The 23958-nt window shown below is 35.9% G+C and overlaps 3 protein-coding genes across 3 annotated transcripts; 2 read left to right on the top strand and 1 right to left on the bottom strand.

Moving 5' to 3' along the window:
• Positions 1 to 411: 411 nt before the first annotated feature.
• LOC131797612 (thiosulfate:glutathione sulfurtransferase) lies at positions 412 to 2858 on the top strand. Its single transcript, XM_059115264.2, has 3 exons — positions 412 to 698; positions 983 to 1145; positions 1519 to 2858. The coding sequence occupies exons 1-3, from the start codon at positions 428 to 430 to the stop codon at positions 1610 to 1612; spliced, it is 528 nt and encodes a 175-aa protein (XP_058971247.2). The 5' UTR covers positions 412 to 427; the 3' UTR covers positions 1613 to 2858.
• Positions 2859 to 5441: 2583 nt separating this feature from the next.
• LOC131797577 (integrator complex subunit 6) lies at positions 5442 to 21788 on the top strand. Its single transcript, XM_059115209.2, has 19 exons — positions 5442 to 5690; positions 5776 to 5853; positions 6754 to 6903; positions 6988 to 7077; positions 7996 to 8176; positions 8338 to 8475; positions 9197 to 9365; positions 9820 to 10057; positions 10782 to 10934; positions 12024 to 12159; positions 13575 to 13669; positions 14423 to 14536; positions 16580 to 16659; positions 16968 to 17069; positions 17472 to 17520; positions 17631 to 17757; positions 18308 to 18447; positions 19291 to 20011; positions 21103 to 21788. The coding sequence occupies exons 1-19, from the start codon at positions 5580 to 5582 to the stop codon at positions 21303 to 21305; spliced, it is 3075 nt and encodes a 1024-aa protein (XP_058971192.2). The 5' UTR covers positions 5442 to 5579; the 3' UTR covers positions 21306 to 21788.
• LOC131797578 (protein phosphatase 1 regulatory subunit 35) lies at positions 21752 to 23897 on the bottom strand. The gene is made up of 2 exons (XM_059115210.2): positions 23591 to 23897; positions 21752 to 23258 (listed from the first exon to the last, which is right to left on the bottom strand). Exons 1-2 carry the CDS (start codon positions 23776 to 23778, stop codon positions 22808 to 22810), a joined length of 639 nt encoding a protein of 212 aa, XP_058971193.1. The 5' UTR covers positions 23779 to 23897; the 3' UTR covers positions 21752 to 22807.
• Between the last annotated feature and the right edge of the window lie 61 nt (positions 23898 to 23958).

Below are 23958 nucleotides of genomic sequence, written 5' to 3'. Positions count from 1 at the left end.
GGATATGCGTCAGCATTCTCTGAGAGGCATGCCGATAATCATCACCGTGTGCCAAACTGTGACATGATGGTGTGACAGTCGTAATATAACACACGTTTACGATTGCGTTACCCGTCATATGCATCGATTAAAACCGTGCAATTTTAAGAGTTTTCGAAAAATGGAAAGATTTCTCTTTTTTTATGCTACAGAGATGGAAAAATAGATTTCTTTTGTCTTAGAAGAATTTCAAGAAGCAATAAATTTAGGGCTAATATGCATGCTTTTGTGCGTAGAAATATCTCAAGTGTCTCAGCTGGTGACGTCATGCTATAATGATGCAAATCTTTCGCTAAATGTCACAACCGTGGAGTATTATAAATAAAGTTTGACACTTTGGAAAGCATACATTTTGCAGTTTCCAGCGAGAGAAGCAAAACAATTCACGATGGCATCGCGTTCAGTTGGAAGATTAGCAAAGTCAATATTTTCCAAAAGCGTTTTACCTCGCGCTGTTTTGGGCCAGAGACTTTCCCTCAACTCAAGCGCGTCGCCAGGAGATCGTATATGGTCTTGTAGTAAAGAAACTGATCGAAGCCAAATTGGCTTGGAGTGTTTAAAAGATATGGTGATCGATGGAGATTTACAACTGTTTGACGTACGAGAACCTCACGAACTTGTTTCACTTGGGAAAATACCGAAGTCTGTTAATATTCCATGTAAGTTGTAAATAACGTAACATGCCTATTTTTTTCTCTTCAGGAGTACCGCAAAAGTTGTATTATTTTTCTTGTTGATTTCCTCCAAGTGAAAGAAATATCGGCGTATTCTCTACTCAAATGAGAATTAGACTTAAAGCTCTGAAAAGTAAGCTTTTTTCTTCGTAAAGAAACAACTTCCAAATAATGTTGTACTTGTACTTATTCCCTTCAGTCTCTAATTGTTTTTCAATCGATTTCACACCGCCATGTATTATTCACAATGACTGTAATTTGACTTTCAGTGACAGAAATTGTCGAGGCCTTTAGCATGAGTCCATCAGATTTCGAGAAAAAATACGGTGTCAGAAAACCAGATGTTAAAGACGAAAATCTCATCTTCCATTGTCAAACTGGTCGGCGAGCAGGGAAGGCCGTGGAAAGTGTCAAAGGACTGGGGTTTGAAAAGTATGTTCGTTGTGGAATAACCTAAGAATAAGTGTATGTATACCTGCGACCTTTACAGGTGCACTTGGCTAAAGCAGTTACCCATGGTAACCTGGTCAATCCGCTCTTCTATCGTCCACTTTCCGTCAGCGGAAATTGTTATCTGCATAGCGCTAGATCTGTCAGAACACGCAGCTGTCACGCGATCGCTAATGGAAGTTGTCACGAATAAGCCTACGCTATCCCATGCATTCCTCCCAAAGGAGAAATGTTTCTCCTTGGAGGGGAAGGGTAGGACTACACGTAAAGTATCACGAAACAGTGCATTTTTACTGTTGTCTCTTAACTATCCTATATATTTCTGCATATGACCTCAGTTATTGTCGTTTTTTAGGGCCAGTCGTCTGGTTGGAGAATGGTCTGAACTGGACTTCCATATCAAAAGGAAGCCTCACAGTACCCCGCGCGAAATCACATTCGAACGTTGATGACAGATGTGCAGTTCGAACAAATAAATATCCCCACTGGGGAAGGAACTGAATTGTCGCCCTCAAACCAGTGATGTTTTATATTTATAATCTAATTTAAACGTCGTTTAAATCTGTCTTGTAATATTTAGTCATCTTTAGTTGATAAATTGAATTTCACTTCTAATATTTTAACTTGTGACCAATACGCATTTAATGTATGGTCCCTTGGGAAACAGTTAGGAGTCCTGAAGTTTCCCGAGACGAAGTCCAGGGAGACATCAGGACTCGAGGGAAAACAACATTAACTAGTTTCCCGAAGGACTATACATAAAGCGCTTTGTTATATATTTAGACTTTCCCTTAAAAAATCATATGGCAAAGATATGCTGTTGTATTCGACGCGCGGGCAACAACTGCGCATATTGTATCCCGGTCGGGATACATTTGAATTTGATCAGGGGCACATGAACAAGAATTAACCAATCACAGTGCTCGTTTTGTTGAGTGAAAGTCTTGGTTTATAAAAATGATTTATATTTCATATTTCACCGATAAAAAAAAGAAGTGTCCTATTTTTTTAACTTCTCATGAGCTTATTGTACTGAAAATATTTTATTTATTGTTATTGTTATTTCCCAAATTTTGTCTGCAAATTGTAATATATTTTTGAATGGATTTGTCATTGTAAATAACTCTGTTATCTACATTAGTAATGTCATTTGCCGAACTCTGTGGAACCCCAGGTAGAACTTATTATGTGAGAGAAAGTCACATAACTCCGGGAAAAGTGGCCAGGCAATCGAGTTAGTTCACCTGGGTCTCTAGATGATGACATATTTTGATTTTTTTTTTATTATTATATTACATTGTTTCAATTTTTAATGGATTGGTTGCCAAGTGTATTGTAAACTGCTTCATTAATTTATTATTAATAATTTGCAATTTTTAAAACACCATGTTATTATTTAAATTATTTTAGCATTTATATTGATGTAAAATAATTTCATAGTTTTCAAAAGTGCAACACCAAGGTTGATAACTACCTTACTGGTACACAATCTTGTGTTTGACCTTTTGATTGAAATGCTGCTGAACAATTTGCACAGTCTGCAGTTCCAACAAGGCTATATTTTATAACAGAGTATTACAGAAACATTGCATCATCACACTTGTTGAACTATCATATTTTTTTTTTGGTATAATTTGTAATTTAGATGTAAGAAAAAAAAATGATTTGTAAGTACTGGTAATTCACTCAATAAATCAGAATGTAGGGAAAGAAAAGATGATGAATTTTCTGGATGAATACACCTATAAGCTCTGTTCAGACTGAGACTTTTGGATAGTTGATCCTTTGAGACCCTTATGTCATGCTATTACTCCAGAGTATGCACAATTTTCATTATGATACTGCCAAGGTGTGATGGTTAAGAAATCGGACTCTGGTCAAGATTAGGACCCTGGCCAGGTTTAATATGGAGTCAGATTTAACAGGTGCACTTCTCAATAATATGTTAATGGGGATGTGCCACTGAATGGAGTGCATTTCTATGACTGAGTAGACTAGAATGGGGTTACACACTTTGGAGATTTGCAGGGGTAAGAAAACTCTGATAATGGAACGATTCATGTTTAAAAAATTGTTACCATTGGGAGCATGAAATATTACATGTGCCAAAAAGTAACTGAAATGAGGTCCATGATTGGCCACAAAATGGACAATAATCTATGGGTTAGAGGCTCTGAGAGGCCAACAGTAGATACTAAGCAAAATTTAACTAAGAAACCTGAAACCCCCCTCCCTCTCTCCTCCAGGAAATGATTACAGGAAACCAGACAAAGATATAACAAAAGACATAGACCTCCCACAAATGACCAAGATGTAATTTCTCCCTGCAATATCAGCACAATGTCAGGCAGACAAGTGATGAGAATAAAGAGTATATTAAAATATTATCAATTGCTTCAACACCAAATTCTCAAAGCTATTATCATAGGGATTGAATAGCAGACAGAAAAGAGAATTACAAATAAGATAGTGAGTAGTGTGAAAGGGTTAATTAAGTGAGCAGTGATAAATTACCATCCCAACACCTAGATGCTTCAGTAAAAACACAGGAACAAGATCTAGGAATGAGACAAGATAACTTGGTTTAATTAACTTAGTTGATAATTCAATTGGCCTGTGGAGAATTTTTAAAGTTGACATTTTGAGTGTTAGCCCATTGTAAGAGCAGATGTAAACGTCACCTTTCCTCAGCCAATATACTAGAACAAAAGATAACCATACACATCTATTGCCAACACTCAAAAGTAACTGCACCTTACTTACCTTTACCTCTTTAGGACACAGGATCTAAAGAGGTCTTGAAAAGTCAAACAAAAATTGAAGTATGACCACACTTCCTGCAGGAGAGTATTTTTGCAGTTTTTATTTCATACTGAACCACTAATTCTAACATTATGTAGAATATGGTTCTTGGAAACAAATTTTGTACCAATCCTTTCAAAAATTGTTTCTCCTGGTGTCCTAAGATAACAATAGTCCTTTGTACAGTTGTGTGCTTGGTTGCCAAGCCTTTGAACAGGAGTGAGGCTGTGTCATAGCAAGGTTGACCTTGCTATGACACAGAATTTGCTGCTTTTCAAGTACAAATTACTCTGTTATCAATGCTGGCCTCCACTATAGCAAGGTCAGCCTCACTCCAAATCAAAGGCTTGGCAACTAAGTACACAACTGTAAAATGGCCCATTGGTGATGATGCACTAGTTGCATAATAAGATTAAGTAAATGTTCTTCCAACCTTTGGGACCTTTGGGAATATTTCTCGACAAGAACCAAATTGCATTTTCAATTTCTGGGTGCCACCATTGTAGCTATTTAGTGATCTACCTTAACCCACCTTGGCAAATGAGTGGCCAAGTTATAATCTGGAACATCTAAATCAAAACCTCACTCCTACCCAATCCCCTTCATCTTCAACTGAGACAACTGATAAATTTACGTCAATCTTTTTCTCGCCATATTATTCAGTATCTCGATTTGTGCCGTCATCTATAAGACATTCTAATTCTTTGCAAATTGCCACGCCAAGACACGAATTTGTTACATAAGCGCTTCGTGCGAAGCTTCTTGCCAATCACAATTAAGAGCACGTGTCCTTTGAAGGCCTCTCGTGATCCACCAGACTTAATATTATAAAATGATTTACAGTTGATGTTGAAGAGGACAGCTGTCGGTAGATCGAATGTTCAGTGTCGTGTTTACTAGTTGCAAACCGGTAGTTTAAGAGTCGCTCATTTAAGTCTGACAGGTTGATCAAAGGGGGTTGGTAGCAATCAAAACAGCGCCTATTCAGATCGGACTGTAACGTTGCGTACAAGAGAAACCCTACAGATTATATTAAAGTTAGATAGGTTACAGAACAGAATACCAAGAGGGCGAGGATTTGGATCGGGTTACGAAATAAACTAGTCTCAAATACGGATCAGGTCAATCCTCAAGATTGAGTGTAGGATATAAAGGGCGATGGGTAATTTTCAGTTTTCTATTCACTTTTTAGATGCGAAAAAAAGATAACATCACACAATCACTAAAGTACACACAAAACCGTCGCAAATAACCACTTCTCAAGCCTCAGCGATGACTGAATAAAACAAGAAAAAAAATCACATTTATCATAACACAATGAAAAGAAGAGAAGAAAACCTCGAAAAAGGAGAACCTTTCCTTGTAAATGTTCGATCGAAACCACGCTTTTCGAACAAAAGATATTTATGGAACCTTATCGCACAGGAGGATTATGGTATATCCGAGGTCACGTGGTGTCGACACATCGTGGAGGCGCTTGAGCTGCGCCCCGAAGCAGCTCTTAGCAAGGGCGCCATAATGGATAGGGGAAAAGTACCCCTTCGTTCTCGTAAACGAAGCAAGTTTCGATTCATTTAAGCCCATAAATCCACGTATAAGGGTGGTATCGGGAACATGGTGATATTTGTTTTCGTTGTCGATACCTCTGCGTCTATGAACCAGCGAACGTCTATTGGCACTACGTTGCTTGACGTCGCCAAAAATGCCGTGGAAACCTTCACAAAGGTAATTTATTTGCCCTCTGTTCAGTCTGAAGGCTTAGAACAAAAGTTTTTTTATTTATCTGACTGGTAAAATTTGTCTCATTCAGCTTCGGCAACGAGATCAAGCGAGTAGAACTGATCGATATATGTTGGTGACGTTGGAGGAGCCGCCAGGAGCAATAAAGGTATGGCCCTATCGTGAGCTGCTATGAAGCTCCTATCTGCCGAGATTGTTCCATAATACTCTACCTTGGGAAGTCCGGTCACTGTCAGAAAATCGCCCATAAAAGAAAAATTATCTGTGGCAAAGTGCATTTCTAGCCTTAAAAGTTTGTTGTTGTTAATTTTCAAGAATTTTGTTGTCTTTTAAGACTTTGTTTAGTCACGTTTACAACCCGAAAGGAACCATGGGTATTGTTTTGAAATAATCGTTTTAAAATCCTAAACCCGCTGCTGACAGTCATTTTTGTAGCTATCTTGTCTTGTTATCATTTTACTATAATGAAATAAAATTTTTCTTGTAGATTATGAAGGATTCATCATAATCATTGATATTTTGTAACACAGCTTCTTTCAGGGGAGGGGAGGGGATAAAATTGTCCTTCTTTTTGGCTAATCCAGGAATATTTTACCCAGTTTGTGTGGAGTTTTTGCATTTCAAAATGAGATTTTTTGTTCTTTTATGCTTTGCCAAAATGTAATACAGAGTACCAATGAATCAATTTTGAAATATATTCTAGCATGTTTACTCTTATTATTATGTCTATAATCTTTGAGCTTAGCAACCTGCACAACATACTAGTTTTTGTTGAAATGCATTGACGATTTTATGTATGAATAATTAACTCTTAAACCTCTAAGAGTGACAAGGATATAATTTCTCCCCAGAATATCACCCCTGAATCTCAAATTCAGGTCACTAGAATAAAGGAAATGATCACCAACTAGAGAAGCTCTTGATTAGTAAAGTAATTCTCATAGTCAGTACCCTAGGAAATGTATAGAAAATAATATCAAGATTATACAAACTTGTGTTAGAGTGATAAGAACCTTTGTGGATTTCAACTTTGATTTCCTTCTACCAGGCTGGTTGGCGAGAAAACCAAGTCACATTTATGAATGAATTGAGGAATCTTCAAGCAAATGGTCTGTCAACTCTAGGAACTGCCTTGAAAGAAGCATTTGATCTTTTGAACTTGTACCGTCTCCATTCAGGGATTGATAACTATGGAATGGTAAGATGAACTAAAATTTGGTTAAAAAGGTTTTTGAAATATACTAAAACCTTCTGATACACTGAATAAACTTTTCTCTTTCAGGGTCGAAATCCATTTTTCGTAGAGCCAGCTATGGTTGTTTGTATTACAGATGGAAGTAAACTTTCTTCTCAAAGTGGTGTTCAGGAAGAGGTAATGAAATTGTATTTCTGGGGTCAATTTCAAGCAAAGGTGGTTGTATTGAAGTGATAATTGATCAAGTTGCTGGTTTACTTGCTTGCTGTATAGCTGAGTCACTGTTTAATTGGCATATTGATGTTATCAACTAGCTGAGTGATTGGCATACTAACCAATTTGTAAACTGATTGATTTATAATGTAACAGTAGAACCCTGCTAACTTGAGCTGTGAATAGAAATGAAAAATGGCTCAAGTTGATGGGAGTTTGAGTTATCGGGATTGGTGTTGAATTTTAAATTTCCCTTTAATAATTGATAAACAATATTGTTTTTTGCGCAATCAGCAGGCCTTTTCACACCTTGAGTTTTTTTTGTGAAAGTGTTTTTGTAAGATTGTTTATTTTGGAAAGTTAAGTTAAATGCACTACATTATCACTTTCATATTAATTGAGTTCTGATACATTTATCAACCAAAGCTTTTGGTCAAATTTCAAGTTAACCAGTTAAGTCCCATTAGTGACCTAGACAGAATTTCTCCTTACATTATCAGTACAATATCAAGCAGACAGGTAATGAGAATAAAGAAAAATATCAATTAGGGGATTATTTGTTGATTCAATTCCAAATTCTCCAAACTAACATCATGTAAATTGCATGGCAGACAGTAAGGAGAATTACTCATGAAATATCGGGAGTTGAAGGGTTAACAGTGTACATATGAGCCTAGGGAAAGTAAAATTAGCTTGAGTTAACAGGGATTCTGAATTAACCAAGTTTGTGTTAGCTGATAGTAAATGACTCAAAAAAGACAAGGTCAAATCCAAGGGAAATTGCACTTTGTGCAAGGTAGTGGGGAGTTTGAGTAAACCAAGTTCTAGGTTCAAGTTCTGCTGCATTCATATATTTATTGATCGATTTTTCTTTTTTTGCAGCTTCATTTGCCTATGCACACAACTTTACCAGGACACGAGTTAACTGCAGAGCCATTTCGTTGGGATCAGCGGTTGTTCTCAATCATACTTCGCATGGCTGGAACAAGAAGTTCAATGTTGGGAAAGATGGGAATGCAAAATGTTGAACCTGCCATTGCTGCTATGTGTGATGTTACAGGAGGTACAGTTATTAGTCAACTGAGTTTTTGGATGATGTTTTGACTTCACAATGCTCTTTAATTTCCAAACTGTATGGCCAGTGTTTAATTTGACTACATTTGCATTTGCTTTTTTTATTTATTTCTCTTTTATTTTGTCTGATGTCTGATGTGTTTTTATCAGGGCGATGTTACAAGGTTACTTCATCAAAGTCCTTAGGACAAGCATTGGAATCTCTTGCACAGAAAGTGCAGTGTGGTGTGGTGATGAATTTTGAGAAGATTGGAGGAGCCAGTAATCTTCCTCCTCCACCCCCAGAAGGTATAGTAGAACAAGAGTCTTCCAATTCATGAAATATCAAAAACTGGATCAAATACGTATCTCTTAAGAAATAAAACCTCAGAAATTTCACTTTATGTATATGTATTGATTGAAGTTTATCCTTAGTTTTATCTGTGTTAAGCAAATGTGAAATGAATACCAGTATGTGTATTCTTGCATTATCATCATAGTAATTTGAGGAAAAAATTAAAAATTTAACCAGTGGGAAAAAACATCCGTGAGACCACAACATATGCACTGTATGTATCCTTCTTTTCTTTTTCTGGGGAAATATATTTCACATGGCCTTTGTTTTGTCTGTTATTGGGCTCAACAAAAATTTGCATAACTGCTGTAAAAGAAATAATTGAATTAGTTGCTGTGAGACAACTACCAGTTACCCTGTTTATGTTGTAGTAGAAATAGAAATAGAAAGCTAGAGGCCAAGTAGGTAACAATTTTTAGCACTACCAAAGAGTTTTACCATGGATGTGGGGAGAAACTCTAGCTTTAGATCGGAGGGAGATTCCTGGGAGTGTTCTTTCAGCTAAAATGCAGGCTCCAAACCACTCTAACATCCTTCCTCTTGCTTCCTGCTTTATTTCTTTTCTTGCTATTTTTGCTTCCTCTCTTCCTGTCCTTTATCTTGCTAGTGTAAGCTGCACTCTTCATTTTATTTCTGTTTTCTGTATCTTTTTTTATTTGGTTATCTAACTTTTAGTTTCAAAGAGCAACATGGCTGATGCACGGGAGACAGATTCTCCAACTCCACCCCTACATAATCATGTGATGAATAATGTGGACCTTTCCAAGGAGGACGCAAAAGAGAAGAACTCCCATGGTAATGAGGAAAACCATGTAACTGGAAAAATGGATGGGTCAACAGCCAGGCAAGTTTTTCATGGAGAAGGTTGTATGCTATTGTGTGCATGGTCACCAACTTTCATTTGAATATATAGAAAATAGTCATCTTCTCTTTGCACACGCAGTTGGTAGAATGTTGCATCAACATCAAGGAGGTTGGTTGTTTTAAAGGTTTCTTTTTCAAGTTGTATTGATTGATAACTTCTGAAGGAAGACTAGTCCACTTCATTTATTTCTCTTCAATTTCTTAGGATGGAGTCTGATGAATACAAATGTTAAGGTTTCTTTCAGAATATTTTCCCATTTTTGGAGGTGCCAATTTAGCCTCCCTTTGTTCCCTTTTGATGAAGTGCAATTAGTGAATTAAAAGTTCTTTAATCCGTGTTTTTTTTATCATTTAAATTTCACAGTTCATTTTCCAGACCTAGGTGGATATTTAGTCTTCATAAAATTTTTAATAACCTTTCTTTCCACCAACAGGAATCAGCAGGTTGGAAGTAACCATCTTTCCCCCCCATCTATGAACAACTCTTTGCCTGAGGACTCTCCTGGTGCCATGGGGATGCCAAGATCAATCACAAGCTCCCCTGTTCCACCAAGTGTGCAGTCAACTGCATGGATGAGTTGTCGCAGGATGATCTATATCAAATCCTCTCCTCCGTCTGGGCACTGGCCAGTACCAGAATCTTTCTGGCCTGACCCATCTATGCAAACACTGGTGAGAATACTTTTACAGAATAGTACTTAATTGACACTTGCCTCCCTTGGAATTTCTAAGACTGTACAAATTTCTCATTTTTGTACTTTCATTTTAAGCTTTAAGCTTACACCTTTTTGTGTAAGACAGTATATTTTTTCTGCATTTTGGCTGGTCAATAGAAAAACAGGAGTGTGTTCAGTAGAGAGTTGTATTGCTTTTGGCAAATGTCAATGGGAGGTTGTAACAATTATAAGTGAAAGTGAAAATGTTGTTTCAAAGATTTTGCTTAATGTTCTTTAATCAATGAAAAGAGGAATACTTTGTGAACTTATTTTGGCCTTTAAATGAGCTACATTTATGTGTAATCAGAGGGTTATACGTTTTTGTTCTACACCAGTTGGAAGTAGTCCTAACTTTTCAGTACATGTGTATCACAGAAAAGAAGATACCATCATTTATGTGGCTGAGAACTTCACCCTTCTTAGTGGCTTTATGGGGAAGCATTTGTTTTCTAGTTTTTGTGGGGGTGTTCAGATGAAAACACCTGTCTAATCACAGCTTCACCAGATGGGGAATTTATTAAAGGATGATTTTTTGTCAATGTTACTAATTTTCTAAAATGATATCACAAATCCTTATTGCTGCATCTCAATGAAACCTTCTTTTAATTAGTGTGTTTTGTTTTGCTGACAACCTTGAATTGGTTCAATCATCCAAGTTCTTATCTTATCTGTGTTTTCAGCCTTCAAGAGATGCCCACCCCAATGTGTTGTTTTCTTGCAATAATTCTGAACCTATGGTTCTTGATAACTTGCCATTTGACAAATACGAGTTGGAGCCATCACCACTCACTCAATACATTTTAGAGAGGAAATCACCATCGACCTGTTGGATGGTATGTCAAGATCGAGTTAACCCTTAAACTCCCATGAATGATCAAGACAGAATTTGTCCTCATAATATCAAAACAATATCAAGCAGACAAGTGATGGGAATAAAGAGAAATATCAATTGGAGGAATAGTAGCTGATTCAAACAAATATCATGAGAATTATATAACAGATTGTAAGGAGAATTACTAATATGATCTCAGGAGCAAAAGGTTTAATTCACAGTTAACATAATAGCCCAAAATCAAAATATTAATTCTTTGTGTAGTTTATGTTACATCTTGTATAATTTTAGTACTTAAAATTTTGGAATCGTACTATACCCTTGGGTTGATATTTTTTCCTTCTCATCCTGTTCTGTTGAAAGTATCTTATGAGGATATCAGGAGAAATCCTTTCAATCACTCCAGTGAGTGGAAGGGTCAATTAATGATAGCCACTCGCATATCTTGAATTTTTTCTGCATGCAGAGAAAGTCCTGGTTGATAGCCATGGCTAGTTGATTCCCTTCAGGCAAGTGGATTTGATTAATCGCTTGCTGAAGGGGCAAGTAACAGATTTTCACTTTTCTGTTTTAAGATGAGAAAGGTCAGTACAAAGAGCCTTAGGGCTAGAGGAAAATGGTTCCAACTTGCTCAAAGGGCAAACTGAAAAATCAATTTCCTTTGCGCCCGGGCTTTGAGTTTTACAAATGCTTAAAGTTTTTATTCCTGCCCAATAATCCAATGATATACTGATGACAACAATTGCTACATAATATTGCAATTCTAGTCATAGTAAAAAGGTATTCATGCTGATATAAGACTCTATGATTTGGCCTGGATTGCACTGTTATCTGGAAAAATGTTTTGATATGATTTTAAACTCTGTTGATACTTAGTAGGTAAAAATCAGATTAAAAAAAGGGCATTTGAGGAAGCCGGAATAAATGGTTTTACATAGGTGAAAATGCAGTTTCAAATTAAGATATTATATGCAAATGCTTGTAGCACAGAAATATGAGGGGGAACATGATGAAGCATGTTGACTGTAGTCTAATTACAGGATGGTTTAGCCATATTTTTGTTAATGAAAATTTTTTTTGTTGCTTTCAGACTTTCATTCATAACAGTTATAAGAAATCAGGTGAAGTGGGACATCCCTTTGGATATCTAAAGGCAAGCAGTAATCTTCAAACAGTGAATCTGTTTGTTATGCCATACAATTTTCCAGTGCTGTTTCCTGTAATAGGTAAGAAAATTGAGTGCAATTTGTGGAGTTTGAAATTGCTATGAACCTGGAATCCTTACTGATACCGTATGGAAACATTTACATTCTTTACGTTAATTGTGCTTTTAAAGGGTCTTGATATTAGCAGGCAAGTGAAGAATTTAAAGAAAGCAACAAAACTTTTGAGTCTGTAAAACATGTTTCAACAGAAACTTCCTTCATCTTCAGTTAATTACTGTACAAAGCATTGGAAGTTGAATTATAGTAAGTAGAACAATGCTAATTATGATGAATAGTGACAACAAGAAAAGAGGTAAAGCATGAAAGTGAGAGAATTAAAAAGATATGTACAGACTCAAAAGTTTTGTCGCTTTCTTTAAATTGTGCTTTTGTAATAATAATAATGATACTATTATTTTGTGGTAATTGAGAAGGGAAAATTGTTGGGTCCATAATGAATGAACTGAGGAAAGTGTCGGTACTCAGCTTTTGTGTTTTGTCTAGAAGTTGAAATATTAAGAAACATTGTTTACTTTTGAAGTGGAAAAAACTTTTCTGGAGTGTGGCCTATTCTTGTCTGTTGTCTCAAATAAATGCTTATAATTAAAAAAGGTCACAAAAATTGGACAGAAGAGTGGGTAGTAAACACAATCAGGATTTGTTTGTGACTAGTTTTAACTTCTTGTAAAAGAGTAAGTTTTACCAGCTGGCTGCCACCTCTGTAGGAGGCTGACTCTCACAGCTTCTGTCTGCATATGATGGTCTTGTTGGCCTATTATTGTACATCCTGTGCACCTTTTGAGGTTGGTTGGTATTCCTGTGACCTGTAACTCATTGTTATTTTTCTTGATTTTTGTGCACAAGCATGATAGATAGATTATTGTGCACATGAGAGATTCTACTTCAATGCATGATTCTTTTCTTTCTTCAATTTATAAAATGTATGATCATTTTTTTTAATTGATTATAGTTGACCTCTACTAACTCAAACCTAGTTCACTTGAACTCCCCTCTAACTCAAACAACATCCAAGTTCCCTTGAATTTGATCCCATTTTTCCAATCATTTCCTATCAGCAAACCCAGATTTGGTCAACTCAAACTCTCCTTAACTCAAACTTTTTATTTCCCTTGGCTCAAATTTACCATGATAACCCAAAATTAATGTAAAAACATCAGTCTATAATTGTGCCAGAGTGGTAAAAGCATGATTCCATATTTACTATCCACAGGATAATAGAAAGTCAAAACCAACCCTTATAAATCAACACCCCCCCCCCCCCCAACTTAAACCAGGCTTTGCAATGTCATGAAACTTTTTTGCCAGATGTTAAATTGCAAAGTTGTCTTGTTATCTTGAAAAATAGGGGTTGAGGATGTTTTTTTCCCATATTTGTGTCAGGCTTGTTAAAACAAGTGTATGTGTACATCTTTCAGATGAACTTGTGAAAGTTCTCAAGATGAAACCAACTCCAAAATGGAAGGAAAAGTTTGAAAACTACCTTTCTACAATGCCTAATTACTATGCTGGGGTGAGTGACAGGAACAACTGTTGTTTTAAATTGTATAGCAACCTGATAGTACACATGTAAAGATTTTTATGACTGATGGCTTACTGCTATATGTTACTGAAAATTCTAGCTCATCTTTTCATCAACATGTATTAATGTCTCCATGATAACTGTATTTTTTTCTTTTTGTTCACACAATGTGCAAAATGTAATAGATTACTTGGTAAATTTTGCAAAACTGACATCACCATCACAAGTCATTTAATAGTCTTATTATTAACCAATGTTACCATTTGTCTGGTTAGTAATAGATCACAAATGACATCAAAATGTGTTGAGAACAAAAAACAGGCTCAGAAGGTGCAGCTGAGTTTGTCACTAGTGTTCTTACCACATTTGGATGTCTTCTGTGATCTATTACTGAACAGACCCACACTATAATTGTTCTATAATTATGTTGTTCATGTTGCACTTGTCTTTTCATAGATCCTAACCCTGTAATTCCCATAAGTGACCAAGACAGAATTTCTCCTTACAATATAAATACATTTTCAAGCAGACTAGTGAGGAGAATAAAGAAATATATCAATTAGGGGATTTTTTGTTGATCTGAACCCAAGTTCTCCTGACTAACATCAAAACAATTGTATGTGAGACAGCAAGGGGAATTACTTAAGAGATCTTGGGAGTGAAAGGGTTAAGTAGTAATCAATCTACATTATGTGATTAATTCAGCTTATCTTATAAATTAACTGGACTGTAATTTTTTTACAGCCTCTTCGCAATGCATTTCGTCGCATGGGAATCCCACCCTCGTTTGTTCCAGATCACTTGGACTCTTTCCTAAGTTACACAGTGGTGAATTATCTCAAGAAAGTCAAACAGCAGGTGAGGAATTAGAGTTGAGAGGGGTAGGGGAGGGGGTATTAGGTTTCCTGGAACTTCCAGGGAAAGAGAATTTTTTTATTTATACACTCAGGTTTTGGGAAACATGGAATACCTTATGATGTTGTAATGTTTATACCAAGGAAACAAAACCAATGAACAGCATTGTCTGTATCACTGATTGTCATTTGATTGAGGCACAGGGAAAGTTTGGTGACTGATTTTTGACCTTAAAACTGTAAAGGCATTATCACCAGCAACCTTTGTCATTTTCAAAGATACTTGAATTGCATGAGCCATGCATTGCCAAGCGTCAACTGTGAAAGCCCTTCCAAAAGAGGTCAAACAATATGTTGTCCCTGAAATTGGAGCCAAGGAAGATTGCATGTCACATGTAGTTTTTTCACTCAAGGGCTTAGAAAAATTCAACATGAATAAGATGGTAGCTCAGAACAGGAAAGTTGGCCCTTATTCAATGATACAATTGAATATACAAAAACCCTCCTGATCACCCGTGTTTTTTATAGTATAAGTCTGTGCAGAAAATTATGAGATGATGCATTATGTATTTAAATTGTAGAATGTAAAATGTAGATAGACTACCTTATAGATACAAATATAACATTTTAATGTACAGTATAAACAGATGTTAATCATCTGCTAAGCAGCTGATTTCTTAAAAAATGGTACATCTGTATCATGGGTCTTTTTCAACTCCATCCTCTCTGGTTGTTTTTCATCTTTCCCATCCTTAGTTTTGATTATAATTATTATTATTATTATTATTATTACTATTATTATCGACAATTGTCTTTCGTACACAAGAAGAATGTACAATAGGGTATATATTTTAATATTCATATTCTTGAATCTGTAAATAGCCTATTTTTTTTTAAATCTATGAATAAAGTTTTGTATTAATTATTTGAAAAAAAAATTATTATTATTATTATTATTATTATTACTATTACCGTAAAGACTTGCAGATAAGCCGCACCTTTTTTCCAAAAATTTGCGATCAAAATCGTAGGTGTGGACCATTTGGGAAAGGTGCTGTGAATTTCTGTGAATGGACACTTTTATGGCATAATACTGGGATAAATACTACATTACAACAACAAGAGAGTATTGGTCATTGCTTTTGTGAGTTTGGTGGCTCCTAAAAGAGCTGTTGGTGATGAGTATAAGCTTATTTCAAGCTTACATTTCTTGCCGTTAAACCTTCTTCGTTAACAGGTCTTTTAAACGGTTTATGGTCGCTTTTCTTGAACAGGAGAACCTTACACAGCAATATTTGGGCAACTTATCTCACAATATTTTTCATGGTTTAAAGACAAGTTGTAGAAACGTTGCTTTGTGTCTGTTATGCCCCTTACAACGAATAAAAAAATTGCCACGTCTGATATTATTCCTGGTTACACAGCTTCACACAGTGTGTGCAAGAAAACAACAAATTTACGTGCAAAATTCTATGGAAAAACTGAATGGAGAAATACCTGTGAACAAATAACAGAATAATATCAATCATATGTCATAAGTGGTGGACATAATGTTTATTCTACTAAAGAGCTAAAATTACAGGTAAGACTTTAAAGTATTTTTTCGATCAATTGTTGGCGAGTTTGCCTTGACTGTGGATTTCTTTCGAGTTTTTTTCATGAAAAACTTTTCTTTCCAAAATTTGAGTTGCTAAACTCGGGGTGCGGCTTATCTGCGAGTCTTTATGGTATTATTATTATTATTATTATTATTAGTAGTAGTAGTAGTAGTAGTATTAGTAGTAGTGGTAGTAGTAGTAGTTTCTTTCAAATAGAAAAAAGTTTTGTGCAGCACATTAGCTTTCTTTCAATATTGAGACAAAGCTCCTTAAAACATATCTTGACCATTTCAAAAATCTACTCAAGCCTTAATCTCAAAGCTTTTGTGAATAAAGGATTTCAAAGTTTTGAAGGACTGTCATTTTAATATGATTTGTGTGGAAAGTAGTGTTGTCATTTGCACATTGTTTGAACTTGGATAATAACGTAGTTCTAATGTTGTTTTCAGAGTAAAATGGAGACAGAGAGACTGATTTCTCTAGTTGGCAAAAACCCTGCAAGGGAAACTGTTCCAAGACCACTTTTAAGGTTGGTTATTAATGTTGATAACATATCAGGAGCATCAAACACTTGTAAATTTATTTTGTTTTACTAGTCAAGGGCCAACTTGAATGTCAAAGACAACTTTATTTAGCTTTTGGGTATTTTGAATTTCTGCTTAAACCAATAGTGTTTCTCTATCAGTAGAAACAGGTATTTAGAGTTTAGCAGCCTAAATATGTCATTAGTGTTTTTTTTTTTTAAAATGAAAAAAAAATTTGGTGGAAACAAACTTCCTTATGCATATATCTTAACACACCTGTGCACGTAATAATTTACATGTTTATATCTTGCAGTGTACGGACACCCCAGCTACCAAAAGCCAAGAAACAAGACTTTCATGCATTGTTACACAACAGAAATTTTTCTACTAGCTCTGAAGATCACAGAATATCAAGGTAAGATTACTCTTAGACTTCTAAGAGTGATCAGCTTCTAATTTCTTAGAATGGTATCACCCCCAAATCAAACACTAAGGTCATGAGAGTAAAGCAAATGATTGCAAATGCAGGAAGCTCTTGACTGTTTGACAAATTGGCCTGGGAATTACATGCACATAACTGTAGGAAATGTTTTGAGAACAGTCTGGAGAACCTTGAAACCAGTGCTAAGGTGTGAGGGGTTAATGTTTTTATGGTAACCAAAACCACAATAGAGTAGCAAGGTGAGAGGTGAATGGTTACTGATGTGTTAGTCTGGAAAATTGGATTAAAAAATCTGTATCAGCATCTTATCTGTTTCAATCTGGGAGAGACTGAAACAATTATCTTCTTTTATTTTCTTGTATTTTCCTATTTTAGTGAGACTGATATCAGTATCCCCAGTGCCTCACTGCATAACGTTAAACAGGTTTGTATCAATTTGAAATGTTGAAAAAATAAGCAAATTAGAATTTCTTATTAATATAGGAGCATTTCTTGATTTGATTGTTGTATAGAATATTTTATGTTGTTTTTTAGAGTGTCAGAACCCAGAGCTATAAGAATCCATTTGACATTTCAAGACAAGAACTTCTAGATCAAGTATCACGGATGAGAATAAACTTTTTCCACACTGCAGCAACATCAACCAGACTACAAGATGAAGGTTTGTAATCACCTCTTTATCACTCATTGACGTAAAACTTTTCATTCTGTTTGCTTCAAGTGTTGTCACTTGAAAGATCCTCTCTTCAATCCCCATTGTAGCACAGGTATTGTAAATAAATAGAAAGCTTCTTTACTCTTTGACTAGGGTTTGTCGTCAGTCTCTATTACAAAGATTATAAGTGTAAAATATATTTCTAGTTTTGATTAGCTTAGCAGCCATAGTAGTGGTGGTGCCCAGATACATGTAGTAGGGCCAAGTGAAAGTCATGAATTTGCTCAATCAGAAATGAGCCACCTTGTTAACTCTTTGAGCCCTAAGAGTGATCTAATTTCTCCAACAAAATCACCCTCAAATCACACATTAAGGCCACGAGAATCAAGGAAATGATCACCAGTTAAAAAAGGTCTTGATCAATAAACAAATTCTCCTTGTCAGCACCTCAGAAAATGTATAGAGAAAAATATTGAGAACACACATACTGATGTTAGAGTTAAGAGAGTTAAAGTGAAAATTAGATAAAAATGCTCTTTTGACCATATCCCAACAGATGCCCGCCACAGTGTTGCAATTGCAGAAATGGGAAATTATCAAGAAGTACTGAGGCAGATGAGTCCTTTGCGTGAAGTTGATCCAGGACAAAACAGGGTGCACATGTTTGGAAACCCTTTTAAGCTGGCAAAAGATCAGGTAAAAGTAACATACAGCCTAAATTTAAGGAATGGTTATTTAATGATGTAACCATTTTAAGTAAAAGATTTTGGCTTTTGAATGGGTTTGTCAATGCTTTTAGTGCAGTGTGTTTTTGTAATCTGTTGAAATAATATGTATCGTTAAGAACTTTGCTCTTTAGTTTAAACTGCAAAATAGAAGTATTGAACATACTTGTAGTTATGAATTGGAAACATTAAGCATTTTATAGAGAACTCTTTTTCAAATAATGATACTTGATAAAACTGGATTTTTCAACCCCACATATTTGGAAAAATATTTTGGTGAACATCTGCCATAAGATATTGTTTTTATTTATCTTTTACTTTTTTCAACCCACTGATGATACATACATGTAAGTGGTCTGTAGGATAGGTGTCACTTATAGAAAACATAGAGGCATGGTAGACTGTCCCACTGCCAAATAAGATCTAACATTCCAGGGGATTGTTTTTGTTATTTAACAAAAGACTCCATGTTGCTGTGCATCTTTTAATAATTGATCCCAGATGTCATCAGAATGTGTGAGAACATTAGAGCTGCACAGCAGTTGTAGCAAAGTGTGTCACTGATGTCCTTTCCACATTGTGACATTTTTTGTGATCCATTACTATACAGACCCACAGTAACATTAAGTCTGTTTGTTTTATATGATAACAAAGAAAAATTTTGTTAATGGTGGCATGATCTTTGCGTCTATCATCCAATAGATAGATCTTAATAACCAATCAAAATGCATGCATGATGCAGTTTATCATATAAAATTGTATTCTCATCTTCCCCTTTTACTTTGATTGTCTTTTTTTGGTTGTTGTTTTCCAGCGAGTTATGGTTGACGAGGCAGATGTTAATGAAGCAATGGCAGGTCCTCCATCGCGTAAAAGGCCTCCTATAGATAACAGACCTGGATCTCCAAGGGACAGAAAGAGACAACAGGAAACACCTCCTGTGAGGTGGCCTAATAAAGCAACTCAAAATGGAGGAAATTCTTTAATACCCCCTCTGAACAACAAAGTACCTTCTGACAAAAACTTAATATCTCAGGATGGAAAAACGAACAATGCCTTTGCAGGGAGACATCATGGATTACATGGAATAAAACGGAAGCTGAGTGAAGGAAATGACAGAGAACATAAGTCCCTGAAGTCTTCAAAAGGTTCAATTAAACCACAACTCGCAATACTACAACAGCAACACAATAAAGGAAAGTTTAATAAGAAACTTCAACCCTCATCAAAGACTGATGCAAATAATTCTTCCAAGAATGATTTTGTCTCCTCAATTTTAAAGGAAGCTGTGACTTCACAAACTAGAACGTTTTCAGGCCAAGGGCGGCCAGTTATGAATTCTAATGAAGGCATGCTGGATAAAAACAAACTTACAAACTCAGAAGTGGCAGAAGTGCTTGCTGATGAAGTTGTGAAAGAAAGACCTAAGGGCCCATCTCCAAGGCTGCTTAAAAAGCAACTTGCTCGTGAAGCCTCTGAAGAAAACAGGCTAATACGAAACCGTATATTTAAGGAAATCAGACGACCAGAGATAAGTAAGTTTTTAGGTTGCCTGTCTATTTGTGTGTTTTTATGTCTGTTCCAATCTGTCAGTCTACCTGCTTGTCTGAATTATGGAGGGTTAATGCCCAATCAAATTGGTGCCAGGGAAGATTAAGCCTGTCTTCAAGATCTGTACAATAATGCACAATCTTATTTTCTTAATGGTGAGATCAATCAGTGGAAATAGATGAAATAACAGGTGAGGTCTTGGAAAGGTGGAGGGAGTTTGTTAAAAAATTATTTGAATGTGTGAATTGCATTGATAAGGAAAGAAAGTGAAATGAAAAAATTTCAAAGTTAATTTTTTTATATTTGAACTCAGTTAATTTTGTGTGCAGCACAGATTTTATAATTCCAGATCACCAAGAGAAAATCAACCTTTATCCTCTTGAGGTTACCTTATGCAACTTAACTTGAATAAAACCTCAGGGTTTTCTTTAAGGTTTTTTAAGTAGCCAAAGCTTTTTTAAAGGTAAACAGTTGTGGGTCTCAAAACCCAATATGGCGGACAAAACGTCCTATCATTTGTACTTTCCTGCCATCACAGCAAGATTTGTCAAAAAGACAGTCCCCATCAGAATGTTTTTAAACTAACCTTGAGTCAGATGTCTTTTTATGTTTTCAGAAAACATAGGCAGTGCAAATTTATATTTTTATTGAGCCCAAGTTTAGACCTGATAAACATCTCTGTATGGGCTCTCGTAGCAATGAAAGTAGCCGCCAAAACCTTGCAGAGCAGAAAAGCCGGCATACTTCGCTGGCTGCTGGCTCTTTTCTACAACCCTGAATCTTGTGATGGCTGGGAGTTAAAGTAAAAAATTGTGGTTTGAAAAGTCTGTTATTTTTGGAATTGAATCGCTCAAATAATAAATACAATTCAAGTGGGAATAAGAACAATACCTCAATATCAGGGGTCTTTTAAAAATGAGTCTGTTGGTGGCAAGTCAAACAAGGTGTTAAAATGAGGAAAAGATGTATGTTGTTTTTTGGTAGTAATGATGATTGTAATGTTGTGGTGGCCATATGGCCTACTTTTGCCCTCACTAATCCTAAGTAGTGACCTATTTTTCGATATTCTCTACAGGTGATGAAGATATCTTTGATCATGTTTTAACCTTGAAAGGATCACTTGAAGTGCAGGGCTCCTTCGTACAAGAAATTATTGAAGAGGCAACCCTCTTCAAGAAGAAATCATTGATTGAAAAGCTTTCATCTCACCTCACCAGCTTAATAGAGAGAGACTCTCCCAAATCTGATGAAATTGAACTTTCAGAGAAAAAAAGATAGCACATGTTTTACATTGCCAAATTGGAAGGTGGAAAACTGCTGTCAATGTCTCTGGTCATATTTTGTGGATGAAATTGATAAAAGCACTTATTGAGTTGCATCAACTCATTTTATAACTGTAAATTACTTCTTGCTTAAAGCAACAATAGTTGTGATTTCAGTCACAATTTTCTAGTTCCTCTTTCACATAATTCCAGCACCACTTTAGTCATTTGGGTGAATAATTGCATAAAACTTCCAGTAGCTGCTTTTGTTTCTAAAACAAGTTGAATTACAAATTCCTAAAAGTAAAGTGTCACTGTGACATGACACTAAACCACATATTTGTAAGTTGTGTTGTGCTAGTTGTGCATGCATCAGTATGTCTCCCTCTGGATTTGTACTTCATGGCTTTTTGATAACACCAATTTTTCCTCCTTTTGGTAGAGTCATTCATGACCATAATGTTATTACTGTCAGAAAATAAAGCAAACAATTTAATAACCCTTGTGTCTTGTCTTTAAACACAATATTACAAATACATTCAAACCCAAACCATAGATTTAACTGTTTTCTCCCAGACTCTCTCCTTATTCTCCAATGTAATAGTGTGTGGATAAAAAGGCAGGCTAAGGGGAGGCTCGGTAGATTCCAGAGCTTCTAGACAGTGCTAAGGGCAGGGGGTAGGTGGGGGTATTATTTAACAGCTTATTTAGGGCCAAAATGCAATTCACATCTCTACTGAACAGTTACCCAGCATACACACTTTGAATTTCCTAGAATATTTAAAATGGAAATTAAAACAATTAATTCAAATATTAGCATATTTTGCACTGCAACACTACCTGGCCCCTGAAGTGCATCATTTTAAGCTTTCTGAATCATGGACCAGATTTGTCTGGGTATAAACACTCTTTTTGTCTGGTGGAGTATTCACAAAGATTATGGAAAGCAATTTCAAAGAAAAAGGTCCTGTGCATTCTAAACTTGTGTGTGGCCCTTGGCCAGGTTCCAAATTCTGGCCTTTTTCACTTTAGCAACACCTAGGAAATTCTCTCTACCTTTCTGTTGACACCCCACTCTATTGTTGGTGATAGAAATGGGGGAAGGGAGGTGATAGGAAATATTATTATTATTATCTTGAAAACTATGAAATTGAGCATAACAAAAATCTAAAAATAAATATTGTAATAATTCATCATTTCAGGGTGATGCTTGACCCTCCAACTCCCATGAGTGACCAAGACAGAATTTCTCCTTACAAATTCAATACAATATCAACCAGATGAGTGATGAGAATAAAGAACAATATAGATTCAGGGATATTTGGTTGATCCAATACTAAATTCTCAGCACTAACATTATAAGAATTGTATGGTTGACAGTAAGGAGAATAACAAATTTGATCTGGAAGTTAAAGGGTTGAAAAGGATAATGCTCAAATTTTTTTGCATAATTTATCTGACTCTTGTATCCATAATAATTCTGTAAAATAGTATTCTTTACTAGGCATATTATTCAAGTTACTGTTCCTGCCAGCTTTTTACATGTTTATATAAGTCAAACACATGAGATATTGGAGCTGCTGAGGGTTCTGGCAAAGGTTCCTCTACGTAGAACAGATCATAACCAAAATGTGCTGACTGTGTTTCAAACTCCTCAGAAAAGAAAGCCATTATGTCTGGCTCCTGTAAGGGAGGTTTGTACGTTTTTGCACTGCTTCGTGCCCTGACATGCGCATGCTCAGCAAATGCATCTTCAGCATCGACATTTAGTGAAACCAAATCAGAGTAAATGTTATCTCCTTTCTTCACATTGACAGCTTGAGCCACTTTTTCACAAAGGTTTGACCTGGTGATCTCAGACTGTTCAAGTTTCTTAGCTATTGCCTCAGCTGGATTAAACTGCTCTTCCTCTAGAGTCAGTAGTTTCTTGTTGACTCGTTTCGTGGAGTTCATTGATGGCTGAGCAAGACTGCAAGATCACAAGACAACAGAAGAAGAACATTACTTAAACTCTTTAGCCCCTTGGAGTGATTAGCATCTATTTTCTCCTTACATTCTCACCCCTGAATCAAACATTAAGGTCATGAGAATTCGAAAACGAATTCTCCTTGCCAGCACTTTAAGAAATGTATATGGAACAATATGGAGAATAAACATACTGATAACAGGGTGTAAAGAGGTGAAGGTAAATGTAATTTTTACACTATTCCAATTTCTTAAAAATTTTTGATTGGGTCAAGAAAGCAAGATAACAGCTTACGAAAGTTTTACGGGCTGAAATTATTGATCAACTTTACCTACCATGCATGAATCTCTTTCCCTTCACCTGCATCGTTTTCAGAGGAAACCAATGGAAAATGCCTCTCTTTATTTTGTTTAAGTCCGATTGCTTTCTTCTCCGGGGTGAGATCCAACAAAGGACTCGTATATAGAGCGGTTGGAACATGGAAAGAAGGCTTTGGAGGGGATCGGACACCATCAAAATCCATAAGATAATAAAATTTTTGGACCTTTACGTCTCAAATAGGATAGCGAAACGAAAAGAAATGGTTCACAGCTTTTTCAAAATGTGATTTTCTTTGGTCGACGCATGCAACGAAGTCGCCATTTTGAATTTACGCGGATATTTACACACAACTGCCCGCGCAAATATAATTCCGCTGACTTAA

The sequence above is a fragment of the Pocillopora verrucosa genome, chromosome 6 (genome assembly GCF_036669915.1).
Source record: "Pocillopora verrucosa isolate sample1 chromosome 6, ASM3666991v2, whole genome shotgun sequence".
NCBI classification, from domain to species: Eukaryota; Metazoa; Cnidaria; class Anthozoa; order Scleractinia; family Pocilloporidae; genus Pocillopora; species Pocillopora verrucosa.
The sequence above is the reverse complement of the archived record's forward strand: the minus strand, read 5'-3'. Positions and strand labels throughout refer to the sequence as shown.